This window comes from Nycticebus coucang, chromosome 1 (genome assembly GCF_027406575.1).
Source record: "Nycticebus coucang isolate mNycCou1 chromosome 1, mNycCou1.pri, whole genome shotgun sequence".
Taxonomy (NCBI): domain Eukaryota; kingdom Metazoa; phylum Chordata; class Mammalia; order Primates; family Lorisidae; genus Nycticebus; species Nycticebus coucang.
The window spans coordinates 49,369,843-49,390,156 of record NC_069780.1 but is presented as its reverse complement, the minus strand read 5'-3'; the positions used below and the strand labels follow the sequence as shown (position 1 = coordinate 49,390,156).

Genomic DNA, 20,314 nt, shown 5'->3' with positions numbered 1-20,314 from the left:
AGCCATTTTCCAGAATTTAATAGTAAATAGGGAACTAGCTATTATTAAAGAGCATGAGAAATAATATTTGCAGATTATCTAGCCTCGTCAAGGTTTAATTCTGTTTTTCAGGCTCCAAAATCTACCAGAGGGCATAATTAAGAACAACACCTTTTAGAACTCAGACTTACTGTCTTATGGGGTTGAAGAACGAGAACATGTGCACTGTGTCCACCAAATACTGAGTAATAGACATGGGGTGCTTTTGTCACAACTTAGCAGTCCTGAGGCCTGCTTAAACGCTTGGGTTCAATCTTAACTCAATAGAAAGGGCAAAGTACTTTGGTATGTTTATGTCCTAAATGATTATTCTAGTGGAAACAGAAACCTTCAACTTTCTACATTTGCTAGGTTCACTAATTTTTTTCTTTTTAATTGATAAGCATAAGTAAAAAAAAGAAAAATTAGAATTAAGCTGTGAGGAACTAGAAATTAACCAAAGAATATGCCAAAATATGAACATTATGCAATTTGTAAAGAAACATTAACTTTACACACTTAAAAACTGAAAAACATACATTTTTAACATGGAAAAATAAAAATAGTGACTATAAATGCTTGTAAATACAAATTGGATGGAATATGTGCTGAAATGCTGCATTTAACTATAAAATATGATTTGAAGTTAACACACCAATAAAACACAAGATAAACACATGAAGCATTTAGTATAAGTATTCATAAAATCTAAGGCTACAAAATATGAAAAAATTAGGCAAAGGATAGATTTTTTTTAACTATTAGAGACCAAACAGGATTTGCTGATCATAGAAAATAACAAAATTATTTAATGAGCACTTGTTATGTGCTGACTAGGGTAAGTACCTTACATGAATTACCTCATCTAATCTGCACAACACTTCTATAAAGTAGGCACTTGCAGTATCCTTTTTTGCATATGAGAAAATTGGTCACATAGCTAGTAGGAAAAGGGCATACTTGGCATCTGGATTCACATCTTTCTCCATAAGCCATGTACTTAATCATAATGCAATTTCACACAGTAAAAAGTGTTCTTAAAAGAAGAAATGGTTTTTACATATACTGGTGGCATACTTTTCATATATAAATCAAGGACTAATAGAAATTAGCCTTCTATCACCTCAAATAACCAAACAAAATGTCTGACTCTACCACAAAGTTAACAGCACATTTTACACAACTTTTATTTAATCATAAGCTTATTACAAATTGATAGAACCTCCTAATTTTATCACGGTGCTGAAATAAAGAAGCAAAGATTAAATTATTTATACAAGAGAACTAGCATGAAGAAATGGAGAGACTGAGAATTTGGAAGAGGAGAAATAAGGTGGAATGTAAGTTCAAATCTACATTACTGTTGGCTTGAGTAATGCTCCACAGACACAGATTTACCCTGGACAGCAGCCTTGGGGACTAGATTCCCGGGTAGATTCTGATTGACTTGTTGCCTAGGGATACCTCTTCTCTATGAAGGGGCTTCCACATTTGGGTACAAAATGTTATAAGCTTGTTACCAGCCAGCCTCTCATTCAACATCCATTTCCTTTCTGACTAATGCTTCTTGTAAGCTGACAGCAGTTTTAAACACCTGGCAAGGAGTCAGTAACACAGGTATGGCAGCACAAGGTGTTCTGCAGGATGATTAGCCTTGGTGTAAACATCCTATTTAAAACAGCCTTCAGGTAAGCTGAGTATACTTGTGTTGCCAATTTAAGTTACAAAGCAGAAGTCTGGAAATAAAAAGAATTTCTATTTACTGGAAGTACGTTATATTTTATCTCACACTCCAGAAGTTTTTTAATTTTATAACTTTGTAAACTTCACTTACTTTCCCAAGAAAGAGAGTATACAGAAAAAGTCAGCTGCTGTGTTATTTCCATTTTATAACACTTTTATCCAAGTGCCCCCTAAATCACAGATATTGAACTTGACTAGCTGTTAAGGAAGCTGAAAAGCAAAACAACAGAAGATATTAGAAAAAAAAAATCAGTAGGTCTTAGAATTTGAACGGGTAAAACTTTCATTTCCATTCAGTGAAAAATAGTTTGCTAAAGAGAATTTAACTAAAATCTGAATTCTATACACTGTCAGGGTCTTTTAAGGTTTGTTCCGATTCTTCTGATATCATCATTAGGGTTTCTAGGCTACAGAATGAAATATTTAGAGGCACTAAGAGCCTGAGTTTGCAGCTTTCTAAATGAATTGTAAAAGAAGTATAACCATATTACACATCCCTTGGAGGTCCAACCCCTAATGGATTTCTTATACAATTAATTTAAGACAGGTATATGGCCATACAGATATATATATTTTTTGAGACAGAGTCTCACTCTGCTCCTCTGGGTTGAGTGCCATGGTGTCATCATCACAGCTCACAGCAACATCAAACTCTAGGGCTCAAGCGAGTCTCTCACCTCAGCCTCCCAAGTAGCTGGGACTATAGGTGCCTGCCATAACACCTGGCTAGTTTTTCTACTTTTAGTGGAGATGGGGTCTTGATCTTGCTTAGGCTGGTCTCTGAATTCCTGAGCTCAAGTGATCCACCTGCTTCAGCTTCTCCAAGTGCTAGGATTATAGGCATGAGCCACCGCACCCCATGTCCAGCCACACAAGATTTTTAGTGTTAGAAAGGATCATAAAGACCACATTCCCACTCCCTTACTAAAAGATGAAAAGTAATTTCTAGAAATGATAAATGATTTGGTCAAATTCATACTGTAGTAAAAGGCCATGATGACTTTTGGCTTTTACCAAGTTTTTCACTTAGCATGTAGATCATAAAATACCTAGAAAGGCATAAACTGATAGATGTAAGATAGGCTGAAAAAGTTATGTACTACACATCCACTTTTAGCATATGCTGAGTTTTGCTCTGACGGATCCTCTCATAATTCATTTACAACAGGGTAGCTACTAAACAGTGATGCAGGGATAAGGTCTTTGTACTCAGAGTTTATACTCAAAGCTACATGTTACATAATATGGTTCAGAGGTCACAATCCACCTTTCTTTGGCAATTCATACCAGGTGCTGTGCCTCCTTGCAAGCTTTGGGTGTGGGACATAACTACCTAACAAATCCAAATATTGCGACTTGGTATTTGCACCTTCACATTAACCTGAAACTAAAAAAAAAAAAAAAAAAAAAAAAGACTAATGTTGCACAAAAGACACCTTTAATATTCCTAGTCTATTTTTATCCAAGGGCTCATGGGGAAAATCTTAAAGTCATAGAAGATAGTTTATCTATTTAGTATGTATACTCTAAATCTGTTTATTTGATAAACACGTATCAACTCTCTAGGAGGTGCTGTACTAAGAATTGTGAGGAACATAACGGTGGATAAGACAAAAATTAAACAGCTTTGTACAGATGTGAAGGTTGTGCCTACCCAAGGGTACCCAACTAAGTGGGGCACACAGGGGCTGAAATATAGCTTGTGGTTTGTCTGACAAACTTTTTGCCCTAACAAACCTGTCCCCAAGTGGGGTGAAGGAGCACCTTTTTCTAATTCACATAATGGTGCTTGGTATGTTAGCAGGTGGTGGCTTTGGACACAAATGCTACCAATCCGTCAATAATACACATCTGACCATAACATTGCTTATTATATTTTTCCAATGGTTTTTCATTGCTTAAAAGAGAAAAGCAAGTTCAGGTGATATATATCTAAGTTTCTTCACATTTAAGCCTGACCTGCTTCTTTGCTTCATCCCCTATTACTTGCATAGGAACATGCTATTTTGCATTCATATTCAGCCTTCAACTGATTCTAGACCACAACACATTCTTTCACACATATCTACCTTTCTGGCTGCTAGGAATACTCTTCTAGGGGAACTCCTATTCGACCATTAAGACTCAAATCAAATATTCCCTTCTGATTGTCATCTATCTCCTTTAAGCCCGGGTAGTGTGAATTACTGTCTTTGCTTTCTCTTACAGTATTTTGCACATCACTAGACCATGCCACTTAAACACACTATAAAGAAATGTAGAATATAAATGTTTTAACACAATAACTAAGAAAAAGCCAGAAAGGCTATGTTAACTAGTGTGATGAAAATATTTCCAATTGTATATAAAACCAGCTCATGGTAACCCATGATTGCATTAATGTACACATCTATGATTTAATAAAAAAAAAAAGGAATTTAGTATTTTATATGGCTTTCCCTCTAAACTGCAAGCCTTATTATATATATAAAAAGACAAATAAAACTAGGAAGTGACATTTTAGTGACTACCAACCATTTTTGGTTGGAAAAATAACTTAGAATGAACATATAAATCTACCACTTATCCAACATGGAGGTCCACAATATGTGCAATGTTAGTTGCTTTGCTAGATTTCAAGAATTTCAAGATGTGGTTTCTGCCTAAGAGATTCTTTGGAGAAATGAGGCAGCTGCTCATATTAAAATAAGTACAAGTTAAAATATGCTAACAACTTAACAAATAAAACGAAGTAAGTGTATCAGAGTACAAAAGGAAAGGCTCTTTCAGGGTAGGGTGGTTGTAATGGTTTAATGACAAAGTAGTGATTTCAGTAGGTCATGCAAGGGAAGATTATAGTTGCCCCTCATTATCCAAGGTGGACTATCTCCATTACCCCTGCAGATCCCCAAATCCAATAACGCTCAAGTTCTTTATATAAAATGGCATAACATTTATTATCTATGCACATCATCCTGTATACTTTAAATCATCTCTAGATTTCTTACAATATCTAATGTGATGTAAATACTATGTAAATAGTGATTATTCTGGATGTGAAAATTTATATTATTTTTATTGTTGTATTGTTATTTTTGAGGTTTTTTTACTCCAGGTGTTTTTTTTTTTTTTTTTTTGTAGAGACAGAGTTTCACTTTATCGCCCTCGGTAGAGTGCCGTGGCCTCACACAGATCACAGCAACCTCCAACTCCTGGGCTTAGGCGATTCTCCTGCCTCAGCCTCCCGCGTAGCTGGGACTACAGGCACCCGCCACAATGCCCAGCTATTTTTTGGTTGCAGTTCGGCCGGGGCTGGGCTTGAACCCGCCACCCTTGGTATATGGGGCCGGCGCCCTGCTCACTGAGCCACAGGCGCCGCCCTACTCCAGGTGTTTTTTATTCCTAGGTGGTTGAACCCAAAGGTGCAGAACCTGCAGATATGAAGGGCCAATTGCATTTTGAAATTCTAGGGTACAGATACAAAATTCTGGCACGAGAAAGAGTAGAGATAACAAAGATATTCAACAAGCAAAGTAGGCCACTTGATGACAGCAGCGTGTATCAACTCTGCTGTTTCAACTCAGCATGTATCACCTCCTGGCAGTTTCTCATGAGTTGGGAAAGGAGGTTGCAGTCAGTTTACAGGAGGTGCTAAGTCGTATGGTGCTTTGTTTCTCTTTGGAGGCAGGTACATTGCTACTAGCTGCTTTCTAAAAGTAAGTGGAGGGCTTAAGACCAGGCCAAAGGGAGTTCTTACCACTTTTAGGGTCCTTCTTCCTTCCTTATTCTTATTTCAAATGTGTTGTTAGACTGGCCAGATAAACAGTCAGCTATGCCGGATTCTAATACACTGACCCTGACTTTTTAGTTTGGAGAATACTGTCACAAAACACTTCATATACGAAGAGTACAGACGTTTTAAATGGCTCTAATTGCTCCTCCTATTTTCACTGTGTGGGAGAAAAAGAAAATGTCATAAGGAACATTAATCAGCAAGATAGAAAAGTAATTTAAAGCTCTCCTTTCATTAGCTATAACAGCTCAACCATAGTGAATAGACTTCCTCTTAATGAGGCACATTAGAAGGTGATTTTTTAATGTCAAGCTGGCACGAAGACCTGGAGCTATTATTAGACCCAGGACAGCACAAACTATACAATATGGAATTCAGGGCAAGACAGATCATTTTAATAAAACAGGGATAAATAGGCTAAGCTTACATGAAGTTAAAGCTTTTTGAAAATAATGTGAAATGTATTTAACTCTAACAAATTGCTTTTATAAAGATTTTCTAGGGCTGGATTCAGAAGATTACACTAAAACCCCACTATATTAAGCAAATTTTTATATTTTAAAGAAAAGAATAGGAGGTAAACTCAATTCAGATAAATTATTTATCTGGTTATTTACAAAAATAATATTACTATCTTGTAGTAACATATCCAATATTTTAGTGATAAATATAAATAACGAACTGATAAAGAGTAAAAACAATGAATGAATATCATGTATGAGGCACTTTTTATGTGTTAGGCATATTTCTTGGTGCTTTTATATTTGTCAATACATTTAACCCTCAAAATGACTTCAGTCACACAAATGTTTTACAAATGAGAAAACTAAGGTTTAAAGGAGTAAAATCACTGCCGGACAGAATAAAAAGCTACGATTCTATTAAGATATACTCAATTGCAACACCAAAATCCTTTCCCTCCCTTTATTACCTCTTGGAAACTGAATCCTAAAACCTTAATATGAAATAAATGCTATGATTGCCTATACTATTTGTAAAAAGCCCAGTTGATACCTGGCTCTTAGCTATATTACCTATTTCATTTAATGAGATAGCTAATAAAAAAAAAGGATAATATCCAAATGCAAATAAAAATTCAACCTAAATTTTGACAGATATCAGTCTTTGGCCTGTGTCAGCAAATTTCTATACACAGAGGAAATTATGTATCTTTCTCATGAACTCTGTTCTCAACCACAGGGCACACTGGGTAATGAGCCCAGTTATAACTTTTATGTGCAAGTATTTGTGACAGTTATTTCCTGTTAAGAGATAAGACTGTTCCTAAAGTATCTAGAATAATTTGCTAAAAGACAAATGAATAAATGAAGTGGCATCTGCTACAAATAACATGAAAAACAAAAATCAAAGCAAAAGAAAATAAGGATAATAGAAAAAGGCATTTCCTTCTAAGCTAAATTCCCACCCTCTTAAATAGCACCTTGGTTTTCCATTAACTAAGAGCTATAAGAAGCCACAGACAAGGAGAGCAACAAGGACCGTGAGTGGCAGGCGGCAGAGACAGCTACAGGGGCCACCTGCTTGAGTCTTTCCTCACAGGCTACTCCCTAGTGACTGTGTTCTAGCAGCTGGTGACAAACTTTTTCTGAAGACCCTCCTAAGGCTTAAAAAAATGATTTAATTCTCTGCATACATTCTCCAGGGAGAAAAAATGGAGTAAATCAGAGAGGGCAGAAGGAGCTATTTCAAATACTAAGCCGGTGTAAGCTTTAACGGAATGATATTGATTGGGTAACATAAATCATGAGGTAGATAGACAATATTTTTTAAAGTAACATTTCCGCAAATCATAGTCATTAAAAATAGCAGTATCATCTCTATCTCAATTATCCTGTACAACTTTTTAATTAATAAAAACTAAAAATATTCACTGCACTTAGACATTTTGTTTCTAAAATACAATTAGAGTGCCAAGAATTTCTTCATTTCTGGCTCACTTGGCCATATCCTTGTTTTTATTTCTGAATAGCACACGGTTAAATAAAATTCACTTTATATAATCTTGAATATAATATACAGATAGTACCTGGGTTACTAATGAGATAAGTCCTGTAGGCGTATTCCTAAGTTAAATTTGTATGTAAGTTGGAACAGATATATTTACCTATAACATATATTAGCCTCTGTTCATCAGTGCAAGTCGTATGTCAGTTAGGTATCTGTAACTTGGGGACTGCCTGTACTATTATACTGTGAAAGCAATTAATTGATACTATTTTCACTGTCACACCAAAAGTGGCCAGAGAGACACTCCAACTCCAGAGAAGTGGCAGTGCCTAGGGCAGGGAGTTAGAGGGCTCCTTTTATAACAAATGAGAAATATCAGACGGTTTTTCCTAAATATGACTTTTAATCCCCCCCTCAATAGACACTGTTATAGTCATTAGGGTTTGTTTGTTAAACAAACCAAGCGTTTGTTAAACATGGTGTAGTAGGGTCTATGCTGAATGACAGGGCCTGAGCCGAGGGGGAATAAATTAGTTACATCAGTGTTTGTATAGGATTGAGTCTGTAGGAGTCAGGTGATTGAGAATTTGACTTTGAATTCATTTTATTATTTAAAAACCAAACCTAATTTTGGCTTTTAAACATTGCAGCATCATTTTTATTCCAATGAAAATACAAAGAGAGAGAAAAAAGATAAGATCTTACATTTTATCTGAAGCTAAATTTTACTGCCCAAATTTCCTATTTACTAATGCTAAGACTTTAAGAAATGATAGTCATCGGTGGAGGCGGAGCAAGATGACAACCGAGTAACAGCTTCCTTGCATCTGGGCACCGTGAGTCTGGGGATATAGGACTCCGGGCATCTCTGGCTGGTGGGATCTGCCTATCATCACCCCTGAGAGGATACAGGGAGTCAGCGAGAGACTTCTGGACCCCAAGAGGAGGACTAAAACAGTGGAAAACCGGCAAGTGGTCGCGTGTGTTCAATCCGTCTAAACCCGCCCGCAACTGTAAGTTCAGTAGCAGCGAGACTGCAAACCAGAAAGGCCTTACCTGTGAACTGTTTTGGTGTCTTTGGACTTGGCACTCAGCTGAACTGCCTTGGGGAGAGACTGAGCGGGAGTGTGGAGAACTTTGGCCTTTGTCTAGGGCTCCAGTCTGAGCCGCTGAGCCAGACGGAGCTAATAGTGTTTGGCTCTGGGTCACAAGCAGACATTGTGAGTGATCTGCCCCGGCAAGCTCCGCCCTCAGGGTCGCAGAGCCAGAATTGGGTGGGAGCTGGTAACCCAGCGACCAAGTAGCCTCAGGGCGGGGTCTGAGCCGCCTTGCAGCCCTAACCCTCCAGGGCAGAGGGTGACCAGTTTTTTTTTTTTATTTATTTATTTTTTTTGTAGAGACAAAGTCTCACTTTATGGCCCTCGGTAGAGTGCTGTGGCTTCACACAGCTCACAGCAACCTCCAACTCCTGGGCTTAAGCGATTCTCTTGCCTCAGCCTCCCGAGCAGCTGGGACTACAGGCACACGCCACAATGCCCGGCTATTTTTTTGGTTGCAGTTTGGCCGGGGCCGGGTTTGAACCCGCCACCCTCGGCATATGGGGCCGGCGCCCTACGGACTGAGCCACAGGTGCCGCCCCGGGTGACCAGTTTTGACACACACGGTAAGTGGATAGCCACTTCAGCAGTGATTCCAGCGACAAGCACTTCCCTGAGAAAGCTTCTGCTCAGTAAGTGAACAAGTTCAAAGTGCCTTTTAAGTGGGCTGAAGAGAGATTTAGGGTGTCTACCTGCTGGGGTTTGAGAAACTAGCAGCCTTCAGTCGTATCAGAACTGTGATTAACATCTCATACCCCAGAAGACCACGTGTTGCCCAGACAATATTCAATAACATATACATACTGCTTTGTTTTTGGTTGTGTTTTTTTTTAGTTTGGTTGTTTTTTTTTTTTTTTGTTTACTTTCATGTTGTGGATTGTTGTTTTGTTTTTTAAGTTCAACTTTTTCCATACAGATCCTTTTTCTTTCTCAATTTTTCTAGTTTAATTATAATATCTCATTGCTGCCTATTTCAATAATTAGACTTCATTTTTGTTAGTGTTTCTACCGCTATTATTTCGTTTTTCCAGCCAATTTTATCCCTTAAAGTTTTCTGTTTGCTTGTTTTGGTTTGATTTATAGCATTTTTGTCTTTCCTCTCTACTTGGTGGAGGTGGGGTACTGTGTCTGATCAGGTTAGCAAAGAGCTGCTGGCCTCAAGGGAACCCCTTAACCGGGCACCCGCAGAGGTTTGTTTTTTTTTAAGATTGTGCCAAAGTACCCTACTGTACACCTATATTGCTCTGTCTCCCTCTATCTGTGCCTCTCTTCTTTTTGTCAATATTCCTTTTACCCACCCCCTCTCCTTTCTCTATTTTTCTTTTTTTTTCCTTATCACTTGGTCCACCTTTCTTTCATCCCTTTTTTGCTCTTAAACCTTCTCACCTTTCTGGTCCTGTAACCCTTAGTCCACAGGCACGAGAACTTAAACAGCAAGAGGAAGTGAAAGGAAAATTAGGGCAAGGAAACAGATAAAAGAAATCACCCATGAGGAAGAATCAGCAGAAAACTCCAGGCAACATAAAGAACCAGTCCAGAACAACCCCGCCAAGGGACCATGAGGTAGCTACTGCAGAGGATTCCACCTATACAGAAATGTTAGGAATGACAGAAAGGGAATTTAGAATACACATGTTGAAAACAATGAAAGAAATGATGGAAGCAATGAAGGAAACTGCTAATAACGTGGAAAATAATCAAAAGGAAATCCAAAAACAGAATCGAATAAGAGATGAACGATATGAAGAATATAAAAAGGATATAGCAGAGCTGAAGGAAATGAAACAGTCAATTAGGGAACTTAAAGATGCAATGGAAAGTATCAGCAACAGGTTAGACAATGCAGAAGAAAGAATTTCAGAGGTAGAAGACAAAGTTCTTGAGATAACTCAGATAGTAAAAGAGGCAGAAAAGAAGAGAGAGAAAGCAGAACGTTCACTGTCAGAATTATGGGACTTTATGAAGCGTTCCAACATACGAGTTATAGGAATTCCAGAAGGGGAAGAAGAATGCCCCAGAGGAATGGAAGCCATACTAGAGAATATTATAAAAGAAAATTTCCCAAATATCACCAAAGATTCTGACACACTGCTTTCAGAGGGCTATCGGACCCGGGTCGCCTCAACTCTAACCGAGCTTCTCCAAGACACATTGTGATGAACCTGTCCAAAGTCAAGACAAAAGAAAAGATACTGCAAGCTGCCAGGAGTAAGCGCCAGTTGACCTACAGGGGCAAATCCATCAGAGTGACCGCAGACTTCTCTAATGAAACTTTCCAAGCAAGAAGACAATGGTCATCTACCTTTAATCTACTTAAACAGAACAATTTCCAGCCCAGAATTCTGTACCCTGCTCAGCTAAGCTTCAAAATTGACAGAGAAATCAAATCATTTACGGATATACAAACATTGAGGAAATTCGCCACAACAAGACCAGCTCTACAGGAAGTACTTCAACCTGTTCTGCACACTGACCACCACAATGGATCAGCAGCAAAGTAAGAACTCAGAAATTAAAGGACAGAACCTAACCTCCACACTGATGCAAAAGATAAAACTCAGCAATGGACTCTCACAAAATAAGACGAATAGAATACTACCACACTTATCAATTATCTCAATAAATGTTAATGGCTTGAATTCCCCACTGAAGAGACATAGATTGGTTGACTGGATTAAAAAACACAAGCCATCCATTTGCTGTCTGCAAGAAACACACCTGGCTTCAAAAGACAAATTAAAGCTCCGAGTCAAGGGTTGGAAGACAATTTTTCAGGCAAATGGAATTCAGAAGAAAAGAGGAGTTGCAATCTTATTTTCAGATACATGTGGATTTAAAGCAACTAAAGTCAAAACAGACAAAGATGGTCACTTTATACCGGTCAAGGGAAAAATACAACAAGAAGACATTTCAATTCTAAATATCTATGCACCCAATTTAAATGCTCCCAGATTCTTGAAACAGACCTTACTCAGTCTGAGCAATATGATATCTGATAATACCATAATAACAGGGGACCTTAACACTCCTCTTACAGAGCTGGACAGATCCTCTAAACAGAAATTAAACAAGACTTAAATGAGACCCTAGAACAACTGTGCTTGATAGACGCATATAGAACACTCCATCCCAAAGATAAAGAATATACATTCTTCTCATCACCCCATGGAACATTCTCCAAAATTGATCATATCCTGGGACACAAAACAAATATCAACAGAATCAAAAGAATTGAAATTTTACCTTGTATCTTCTCAGACCATAAGGCACTAAAGGTGGAACTCAACTCTAACAAAAATGCTCGACGCCACCCAAAGGCATGCAAATTAAACAATCTTCTGTTGAATAACAGATGGGTGCAGGAAGAAATAAAACAGGAAATCATTAACTTCCTTGAGCATAACAACAATGAAGACACAAGCTACCAAAACCTCTGGGATACCGTAAAAGCAGTTTTGAGAGGAAAATTCATCGCTTTAGATGCCTACATTCGAAAAACAGAAAGAGAGCACATCAACAATCTCACAAGAGATCTTATGGAATTGGAAAAAGAAGAACAATCTAAGCCTAAACTCAGTAGAAGAGAAGAAAAGAAATATCCAAAATCAAATCAGAGATCAATGAAATTGAAAACAAAAGAATCATTCAGAAAATTAATGAAACAAGGAGTTGGTTTTTTGAAAAAATAAATAAAATAGATAAACCATTGGCCAGACTAACAAGGAATAGAAAAGTAAAATCTCTAGTAACCTCAATCAGAAACGATAAAGGGGAAATAAAAACTGATCCCACAGAGATACAAGAGATCATCTCTGAATACTACCAGAAACTCTATGCCCAGAAATTTGACAATGTGAAAGAAATGCATAAATATTTGGAATCACAACCTCTCCCTAGACTCAGCCAGGAAGAAATAGACCTCCTGAACAGACCAATTTCAAGCACTGAGATCAAAGAAACAATAAAAAATCTTCCAACCAAAAAATGCCCTGGTCCAGATGGCTTCACTCCAGAATTCTATCAAACCTTCAAGGAAGAGCTTATTCCTGTACTGCAGAAATTATTCCAAAAAATTGAGGAAGAAGGAATCTTCCCCAACACATTCTATGAAGCAAACATCACCCTGATACCAAAACCAGGAAAAGACCCAAACAAAAAGGAGAACTTCAGACCAATGTCACTCATGAACATAGACGCAAAAATTCTCAACAAAATCCTAGCCAATAGATTACAGCTTATCATCAAAAAAGTCATTCATCATGATCAAGTAGGCTTCATCCCAGGGATGCAAGGCTGGTTTAACATACGCAAGTCTATAAACGTTATCCACCATATTAACAGAGGCAAAAATAAAGATCACATGATCCTCTCAATAGATGCAGAAAAAGCATTTGATAAAATCCAGCATCCTTTTCTGATTAGAACACTGAAGAGTATAGGCATAGGTGGCACATTTCTAAAACTGATTGAAGCTATCTATGACAAACCCACAGCCAATATTTTACTGAATGGAGTAAAACTCAAAGCTTTTCCTCTTAGAACTGGAACCAGACAAGGTTGTCCTCTGTCACCTTTACTGTTCAACGTAGTGCTGGAAGTTCTAGCCAATACAATTAGGCAAGACAAGGAAATAAAGGGAATCCAAATGGGAGCAGAGGAGGTCAAACTCTCCCTCTTTGCTGACGACATGATCTTATACTTAGAGAACCCCAAAGACTCAACCACAAGACTCCTAGAAGTCATCAAAAAATACAGTAATGTTTCAGGATATAAAATCAATGTCCACAAGTCAGTAGCCTTTGTGTACACCAATAACAGTCAAGATGAGAAGCTAATTAAGGACACAACTCCCTTCACCATAGTTTCAAAGAAAATGAAATACCTAGGAGTATACCTAATGAAGGAGGTGAAGGACCTCTATAAAGAAAACTATGAAATCCTCAGAAAGGAAATAGCAGAGGATATTAACAAATGGAAGAACATACCATGCTCATGGATGGGAAGAATCAACATTGTTAAAATGTCTATACTTCCCAAAGCAATCTACCTATTCAATGCCATTCCTATCAAAATACCAACATCGTACTTTCAAGATTTGGAAAAAATGATTCTGCGTTTTGTATGGAACCGGAAAAAACCCCGTATAGCTAAGGCAGTTCTCTGTAACAAAAATAAAGCTGGGGGCATCAGCATACCAGATTTTAGTCTGTACTACAAAGCCATAGTGCTCAAGACAGCATGGTACTGGCACAAAAACAGAGACATAGACACTTGGAATCGAATTGAAAACCAAGAAATGAAACTAACATTTTACAACCACCTAATCTTTGATAAACCAAACAAGAACATACCTTGGGGTAAAGACTCCCTATTCAATAAATGGTGTTGGGAGAACTGGATGTCTACATGTAAAAGACTGAAACTGGACCCACACCTTTCCCCACTCACAAAAATTGATTCAAGATGGATAAAGGACTTAAACTTAAGGCATGAAACAATAAAAATCCTCCAAGAAAGCATAGGAAAAACACTGGAAGATATTGGCCTGGGGAAAGACTTCATGAAGAAGACTGCCATGGCAATTGCAACAACAACAAAAATAAACAAATGGGACTTCATTAAAGTGAAAAGCTTCTGTACAGCTATGGAGACAATAACCAAAGCAAAGAGACAACCTACACAATGGGAAAGGATATTTGCATATTTGCAATCAGACAAAAGCTTGATAACTAGGATCTATAGAGAACTCAAATTAATCCACATGAAAAAAGCCACCAATCCCTTATATCAATGGGCAAGAGACATGAATAGAACTTTCTCTAAAGACGACAGACGAATGGCTAACAAACACATGAAAAAATGTTCATCATCTCTATATATTAGAGAAATGCAAATCAAAACCACCCTGAGATATCATCTAACCCCAGTGAGAACGGCCCACATCACAAAATCTCAAAACTGCAGATGCTGGCGTGGATGTGGAGAGAAGGGAACACTTTACACTGCTGGTGGGACTGCAAACTAGTACAACCTTTCTGGAAGGAAGTATGGAGAATCCTCAAAGCACTCAAGCTAGACCTCCCATTTGATCCTGCAATCCCATTACTGGCATCTACCCAGCAGGAAAGAAATCCTTTTATCATAAGGACACTTGTACTAGACTGTTTATTGCAGCTCAATTGACAATCGCCAAAATGTGGAAACAGCCTAAATGCCCACCAACACAGGAATGGATTAACAAGCTGTGGTATATGTATACCATCAAATACTATTCAGCCATTAAAAAAAATGGAGACTTTACATCCTTCGTATTAACCTGGATGGAAGTGGAAGACATATTCTTAGTAAAGCATCACAAGAATGGAGAAGCATGAATCCTATGTACTCAATTTTGATATGAGGACAATTAATGACAATTATGGTTATGGGGGGGGAAACAGAAAGAGGGAAGGAGGGAGGTGGGTGGGGCCTTGGTGAGTGTTACGGGGGGCAAGACATGATTGCAAGAGGGACTTTACCTAACAATTGCAATCAGTGTAACCTGGCTTATTGTACCCTCAATGAATCCCCAACAATAAAAAAAAAAAAAAAAAAAAAGATAGTCATCAAATGCTTATGTGAATTGCATAAACACTCAAACCAAAGAAAAAGAAAGAAGATACACCTCCCGCCAAAAAAAGAAAAAGAAAAGGGCGGCGCCTGTGGCTCAAAGGAGTAGGGCGCCAGCCCCATATACTGAAGGTGGCAGGTTCAAACCTGGCCCCAGCCAAGAAAACTGCAAAAAAAAAAGAGAGAAAGAAAAAAGAGCCAACATGGAAGAAACCTGTCTCATCCAAATTAGAAACTATGGAACTTATAAAATGTAGGTACTGGATAAATTTTCTACAAAGCTGTAGTTATATACTCATTATGAAGAGGATCACAGTAGAATCCCCTCCCCGACCCAAACATTATGGAACACAAAAATATAATTCAAGGAAGGACAGACTTTTCTGTTACTTTCTGATGATTTTTAGAAAATTTGATAAGAATTAATCCTAAGTGTTTACACATGCTATACCAAATAGGTGTACTACATACGAACTAGCGAGCTGGTTCAATAATAGCTGGCACCAAGTAAGTTTTTTCTTTTCTTTATAGAAAGATACAATCTCATTGGCTTTTATTTCTGGTTTGCACTTTTATGTTATTACCATGAATTACTTCAAAGAGAGAAAGACACATTTATACCTTGCTAACTGCTCTTCCACTTCATTAAACTCAAGTGAAAGATTTATGGTTTCTTCTCCTTGCTGTTTCCTGTAAGTTGCTAGATCATCTATGTAATGCCAGCCCTTGGTCTCAAGTAAAAACTGAATTCTAGAAATGCTAGTCAGTTAACAGAATGCTGTTTTTAAGTTTATGGAAGGTCATGACAAAGAGATGCTCATAAAGATTATTGTTTCAGATAGGAGTTTAAGGTGAGTGTACTTCAACTGCTTCTCAAGCTGAATGGCTTTTTCCAGTAGATTTGAAAAAGCTACAGGATGACAATCATATACAGATGCTCCTTGACTTACAATGTGGTTAAGTCCAACAGGCCCATTGTAAGTTTAAAATACCATGAGTCAAAAGGTTTTTGATTCACACTATCTCCAGCTTGATACTTTATTGTAAGCTGAGGAATATAATAAGTGTAAAATCCAAAAATTGTAAAGTTGAGCCATCAGAAATTGGAGATTGTTTCTACCCATATTTCTTAAGATAAAACAATAAGTAGACTTGGGATTTATTTTGATTATTATTAGTTGTAACTGCATGAAAGTTCAATTCCACATGTAAATTTACCTACAGTACTCTCCGAGTATCATTATGATCTATTATATGTTAATCTCTTTGCTGTTTATGTAAATGGCCAAAAATAATAGCAAACAAAGTAGGACCTGGAGTCCCAGTGTACTGGATAATTCAGAATAAAAAGAATCTGTAACTTTTTACATAAAACAAATATTACGTTCCAAGTAAAAATCCACATCGGTGGTATTCAGAAGAAAAGCACATCAGTGGTATTTCTATGTTGATGTACACATAGTCCTTTTCTTAAGAAATACGTGAAGAAAAGTGCGCAATTATTTCACGGAATTTATTTTGTAAATAAAAACTGCTTATGAGTTGCTAAGGAAAGAAAAAATGTTTATGTGCTGTACATTAAAGTGATTTTCCTATTTTCACAGAGGTCTTGCTGTTATTGTTAAAAGTATGCATACCTTCATAGTCAACTGTGGGCGGATCGTCCCTTTTATTGTTTTTATAAGAGAACCTTTGTTAATATAAAACTACATTGATAATTTTCCAAAATGATAAAAGATGACAATAATATAATCCTTTTGTTAACCCTTTTATATTCATGATAAGCTAATTCCATTTCTATGATCTCCATGAGAAAACAGCAGGGTGAAATAATAAAAGCAGGTAAAAAACAATTAAGCTATAATAAAGACCAGATAAGATGGAATTTAACTTAGTAATTATGTATCATGTACTGTCTTTCCTGTTTTAAGATTTCTTAAACCTACCATATGAATTGTTTTTAACTCATGCTAGTTTTTATGAAGCTGTGAAGCCTCTGGTCATTGTTTTTGCTGTCATTTGGCATGTGTCCCTTACCAGTTCCCCTGCTCCAGGTGGCCTGCCCAAGTGAGCCACACATTATGCCACCCAAGCCACACATTATGCCACTGTGTTCTCCGATTACCATAATTTCTGATTGTGCATTTAGCCTTGAATGTTTGCCTGGTGGTTCTTTGAATAATATCAATATAATAGAATGTGGCAACATGACACTGTTGTAGGTACTTAGGGGGTATGATTCAGAGGTTATCATTCATCCAAGGGCCATCTAAGGTCAACTCCAGACACAACTTAATACTTGTGGAATGACAAAGTAATCAACTCTTAGAAACAAATTCAGTAAGTATGTTGTGAGTCACATATAACACACAGAGTGTGCAGTGTAAAATGGATTCAAGTGCCGCGTGAATTGCAAATAACTCATGCACAGAAAATAAAAAATAAAAAAATTTTCATTAATTAGAAAGGATCATTTTGTTTTTGAAATTTTTATTCTATTTTTGTAATAAAACACTGTGGCCTCATTTTTTTTTTTTGGTAGCGCGCTGGTCAATGTGTTAAAACAGTTGGCAGCCACCAGGGCTTTTTACTAAATGACCTCAAGCCATTCCTTCCTTCCACTAAGGTATTCTGAGGGAAGAAAAAATGTGTATGTGCTGTACATTAAAGTGATATTTTGAGGAAGGATTATTATCTTACCTCAGCTCCTGAGTATGTATCAGTTTGGAGGATCAGTTCATTCAAGTCAACATCATCACTGATAGGCATAGAGTGAAACTGCAGATTAAATATTTCCCTTCTTGTTGCTGCATCTGGTAAAGGCACATAGATAATTCTATCAATTCTTCCAGGCCGCATCAAAGCCTATAAAGAAGAAGAGACCACATGGATTAATCAGGCTCAGCATGGTTGTTCCACATCAGAGGCATCTATGGGAAGGGGAAGTATAGAATCTCACAAATAACCCACTGTTATCCTAACTAGTAAATTAGCATTAGAAATGGTATAATCTATGTCAAAGACATAAACAATGTCAGTGGTACTTTTGAAAGTAGAAAAATAGTATTTCTGGGAGGCTTTTAGGTCCTTAGCAATTGTCAAGTGAGTAAAAAATGACTTATTCTTTTAGGAAAATGTGCGTGTTATTTACATTCAGTATATCAAAAGGCATTTTTTTAAACTTCCTTTAATAATGTTTTTTTTTTGTTTTTTTTTTTTTTGAGACAGAATCTCACTCTTTTGCCCAGGCTAGAATGCCATGGAATCAGCCTAGCTCACAGTAACCTCAAAGGTTCAAGCAATCTTCCTGACTCAGCCTCCTGAATAACTGGGACTACAGGCACCTGCCACAACACTTGGCTGATTTTTCTATTTAAAGTAGAGATGGAGTCTTCCTCTTGCTCTGGCTGATCTCCAACTCCTAAGTTCAAGCCATCCTCCTACTTCGGCCTCCCAGAGTAGTAGGATTACAGGTGTGAGCCACTGTGCCCAGCCTCGATAATTCTTTAAATATGATAAGCTGTTACATTATTTCAGAGAGACTGCAGACAAGCATAGATCTGATAAAAGAAGACTTCTAGAACTGAATGTGATCAAATGAATTTTCCCAATATTTTATTAAAGGCTACTGCCTAAATTATCCTAGAACCTATAAATTCACTTATTCAGAAGAATTTAGTGAGCATGTACAGGCAGTCCCCAGGTTACAAATGAGACAGGTTCTTAAGTTGAATGTGTATGTAAGTTGGACAGGTCTATTTACCTATTACCTATAATAGCCTCTGTTCATAAGTTTGAGTTTTATGTAAGTCAGATGTTTGTAATTCAGGGACTGCTTATATTACATACTAGAGATTGTTCTAAGTATTAGTAAAAAGTATGAATAAGACAGATTATGTGTAAGACTGAACGTTAGATATATCTGTGAATATACTAAAACCCAATGAATTAAATATTTTAAATGGCCGAATTTTATGGTATGAAAACTGTATCTCAGTAAAGCGGTTAAAAAAGAAGTGTAGGTATGAAGAGTGTGTGTACATGTCTACTGAGGGAATAGGGATTTTTTAGCTAAATTATAAAGAAGAGAAAGGCTCTCTTAGGAGGTAACGTATGCAGACATCTAAAGGAGACAGCCACACAACGATTTGCTGGAAGAGGATTGAAGGTAAATCAAGTATAAAGGCAAGAATAACATGTTCCAGGAAAAGAATAAAATTTAGTGCAATAGAAACATAAAGAGTAAAGAGAAATGAGGCAGGAAATGAGGTAAGAGAGACAGTTATGGGTAGATCAGAAGACAATTAAAGACATGGCAAAGAGTATGGACTGTATTCTACTTGTAATGGGAAGCCACTGCTTCTACGTGTAAAGAAGAAATGATAAGGTTTACGTTAAAAGATCACTCTTGTGATGCAATTATTGAAAGGTCTACAACATGTATAATTACGGTCCTAGAGGGAAAGAAAAAAAATGGGGTAGAAAATATACTTGAAGAAATAAGAACCCCAAATTTCCCCAATAGGTAAATAAGCACAGATTTACATAATCAAGAAGCCTAGCAAATCTTAAAAAGGATTAAGGCAAGGAAAACCACACCTAGACACATCACAGTCAAAATGCTTATATCCAAAGATAAAGAAAAAAAATTAAATTAATTATCTAATCTAAAATGCTACAAAGATGAAGAAAAATTTGAAAGCTAACTGATACATACACTGGATATAAATTTGAATCACTAATGACTCTCAAATCAAAATAGAAATGATAGGCTGAGAGTGGTGACTCATGCCTATAATCTCAGCATTTTGGGGAAGGTGAGAGTATTGCTTGAGGACAGAAGTTTAAGACTAGCCTGGACAACAAATAAGACCATGTCCCTATCACTCCCCAACCAAAAAGTATTCAAGATGATAGAATTATGTACCCCTTAAATATATAAAATAAAATATATAAAATAAAATATGGAACACCAAGTAATCAATTAAAATAAAAAGTTTTATCTATAATGCTAGCACTTTGGGAGGCTGAGGTGGGAGGATCACTTGAGGCCAGAAGTTCAAGATTAGCCTGAGCAACACAGCAAGATCTTGTCTCTACAAATGAG

General features: G+C 37.1%; 1 protein-coding gene across 2 annotated transcripts in view; it reads right to left on the bottom strand.

Annotated features, from left to right (window-relative positions):
• SPATA5 (spermatogenesis associated 5) overlaps positions 1 to 20,314 on the bottom strand; it is a 351,563-nt gene that overhangs the window by 49,863 nt on the left and 281,386 nt on the right. The window contains exons 15-16 of one of the 2 annotated variants that reach the window (XM_053575969.1): positions 17,908 to 18,072; positions 5,512 to 5,690 (exon numbers count right to left, since the gene is read on the bottom strand). In XM_053575969.1, coding sequence (XP_053431944.1) covers positions 5,688 to 5,690; positions 17,908 to 18,072 — 168 coding nt within the window. In that variant the 3' untranslated portion in view covers positions 5,512 to 5,687. Of the gene's footprint in view, positions 1 to 5,511; positions 5,691 to 17,907; positions 18,073 to 20,314 lie in introns of those variants that run through there. The other variant, XM_053575876.1, reaches the window with a different exon arrangement.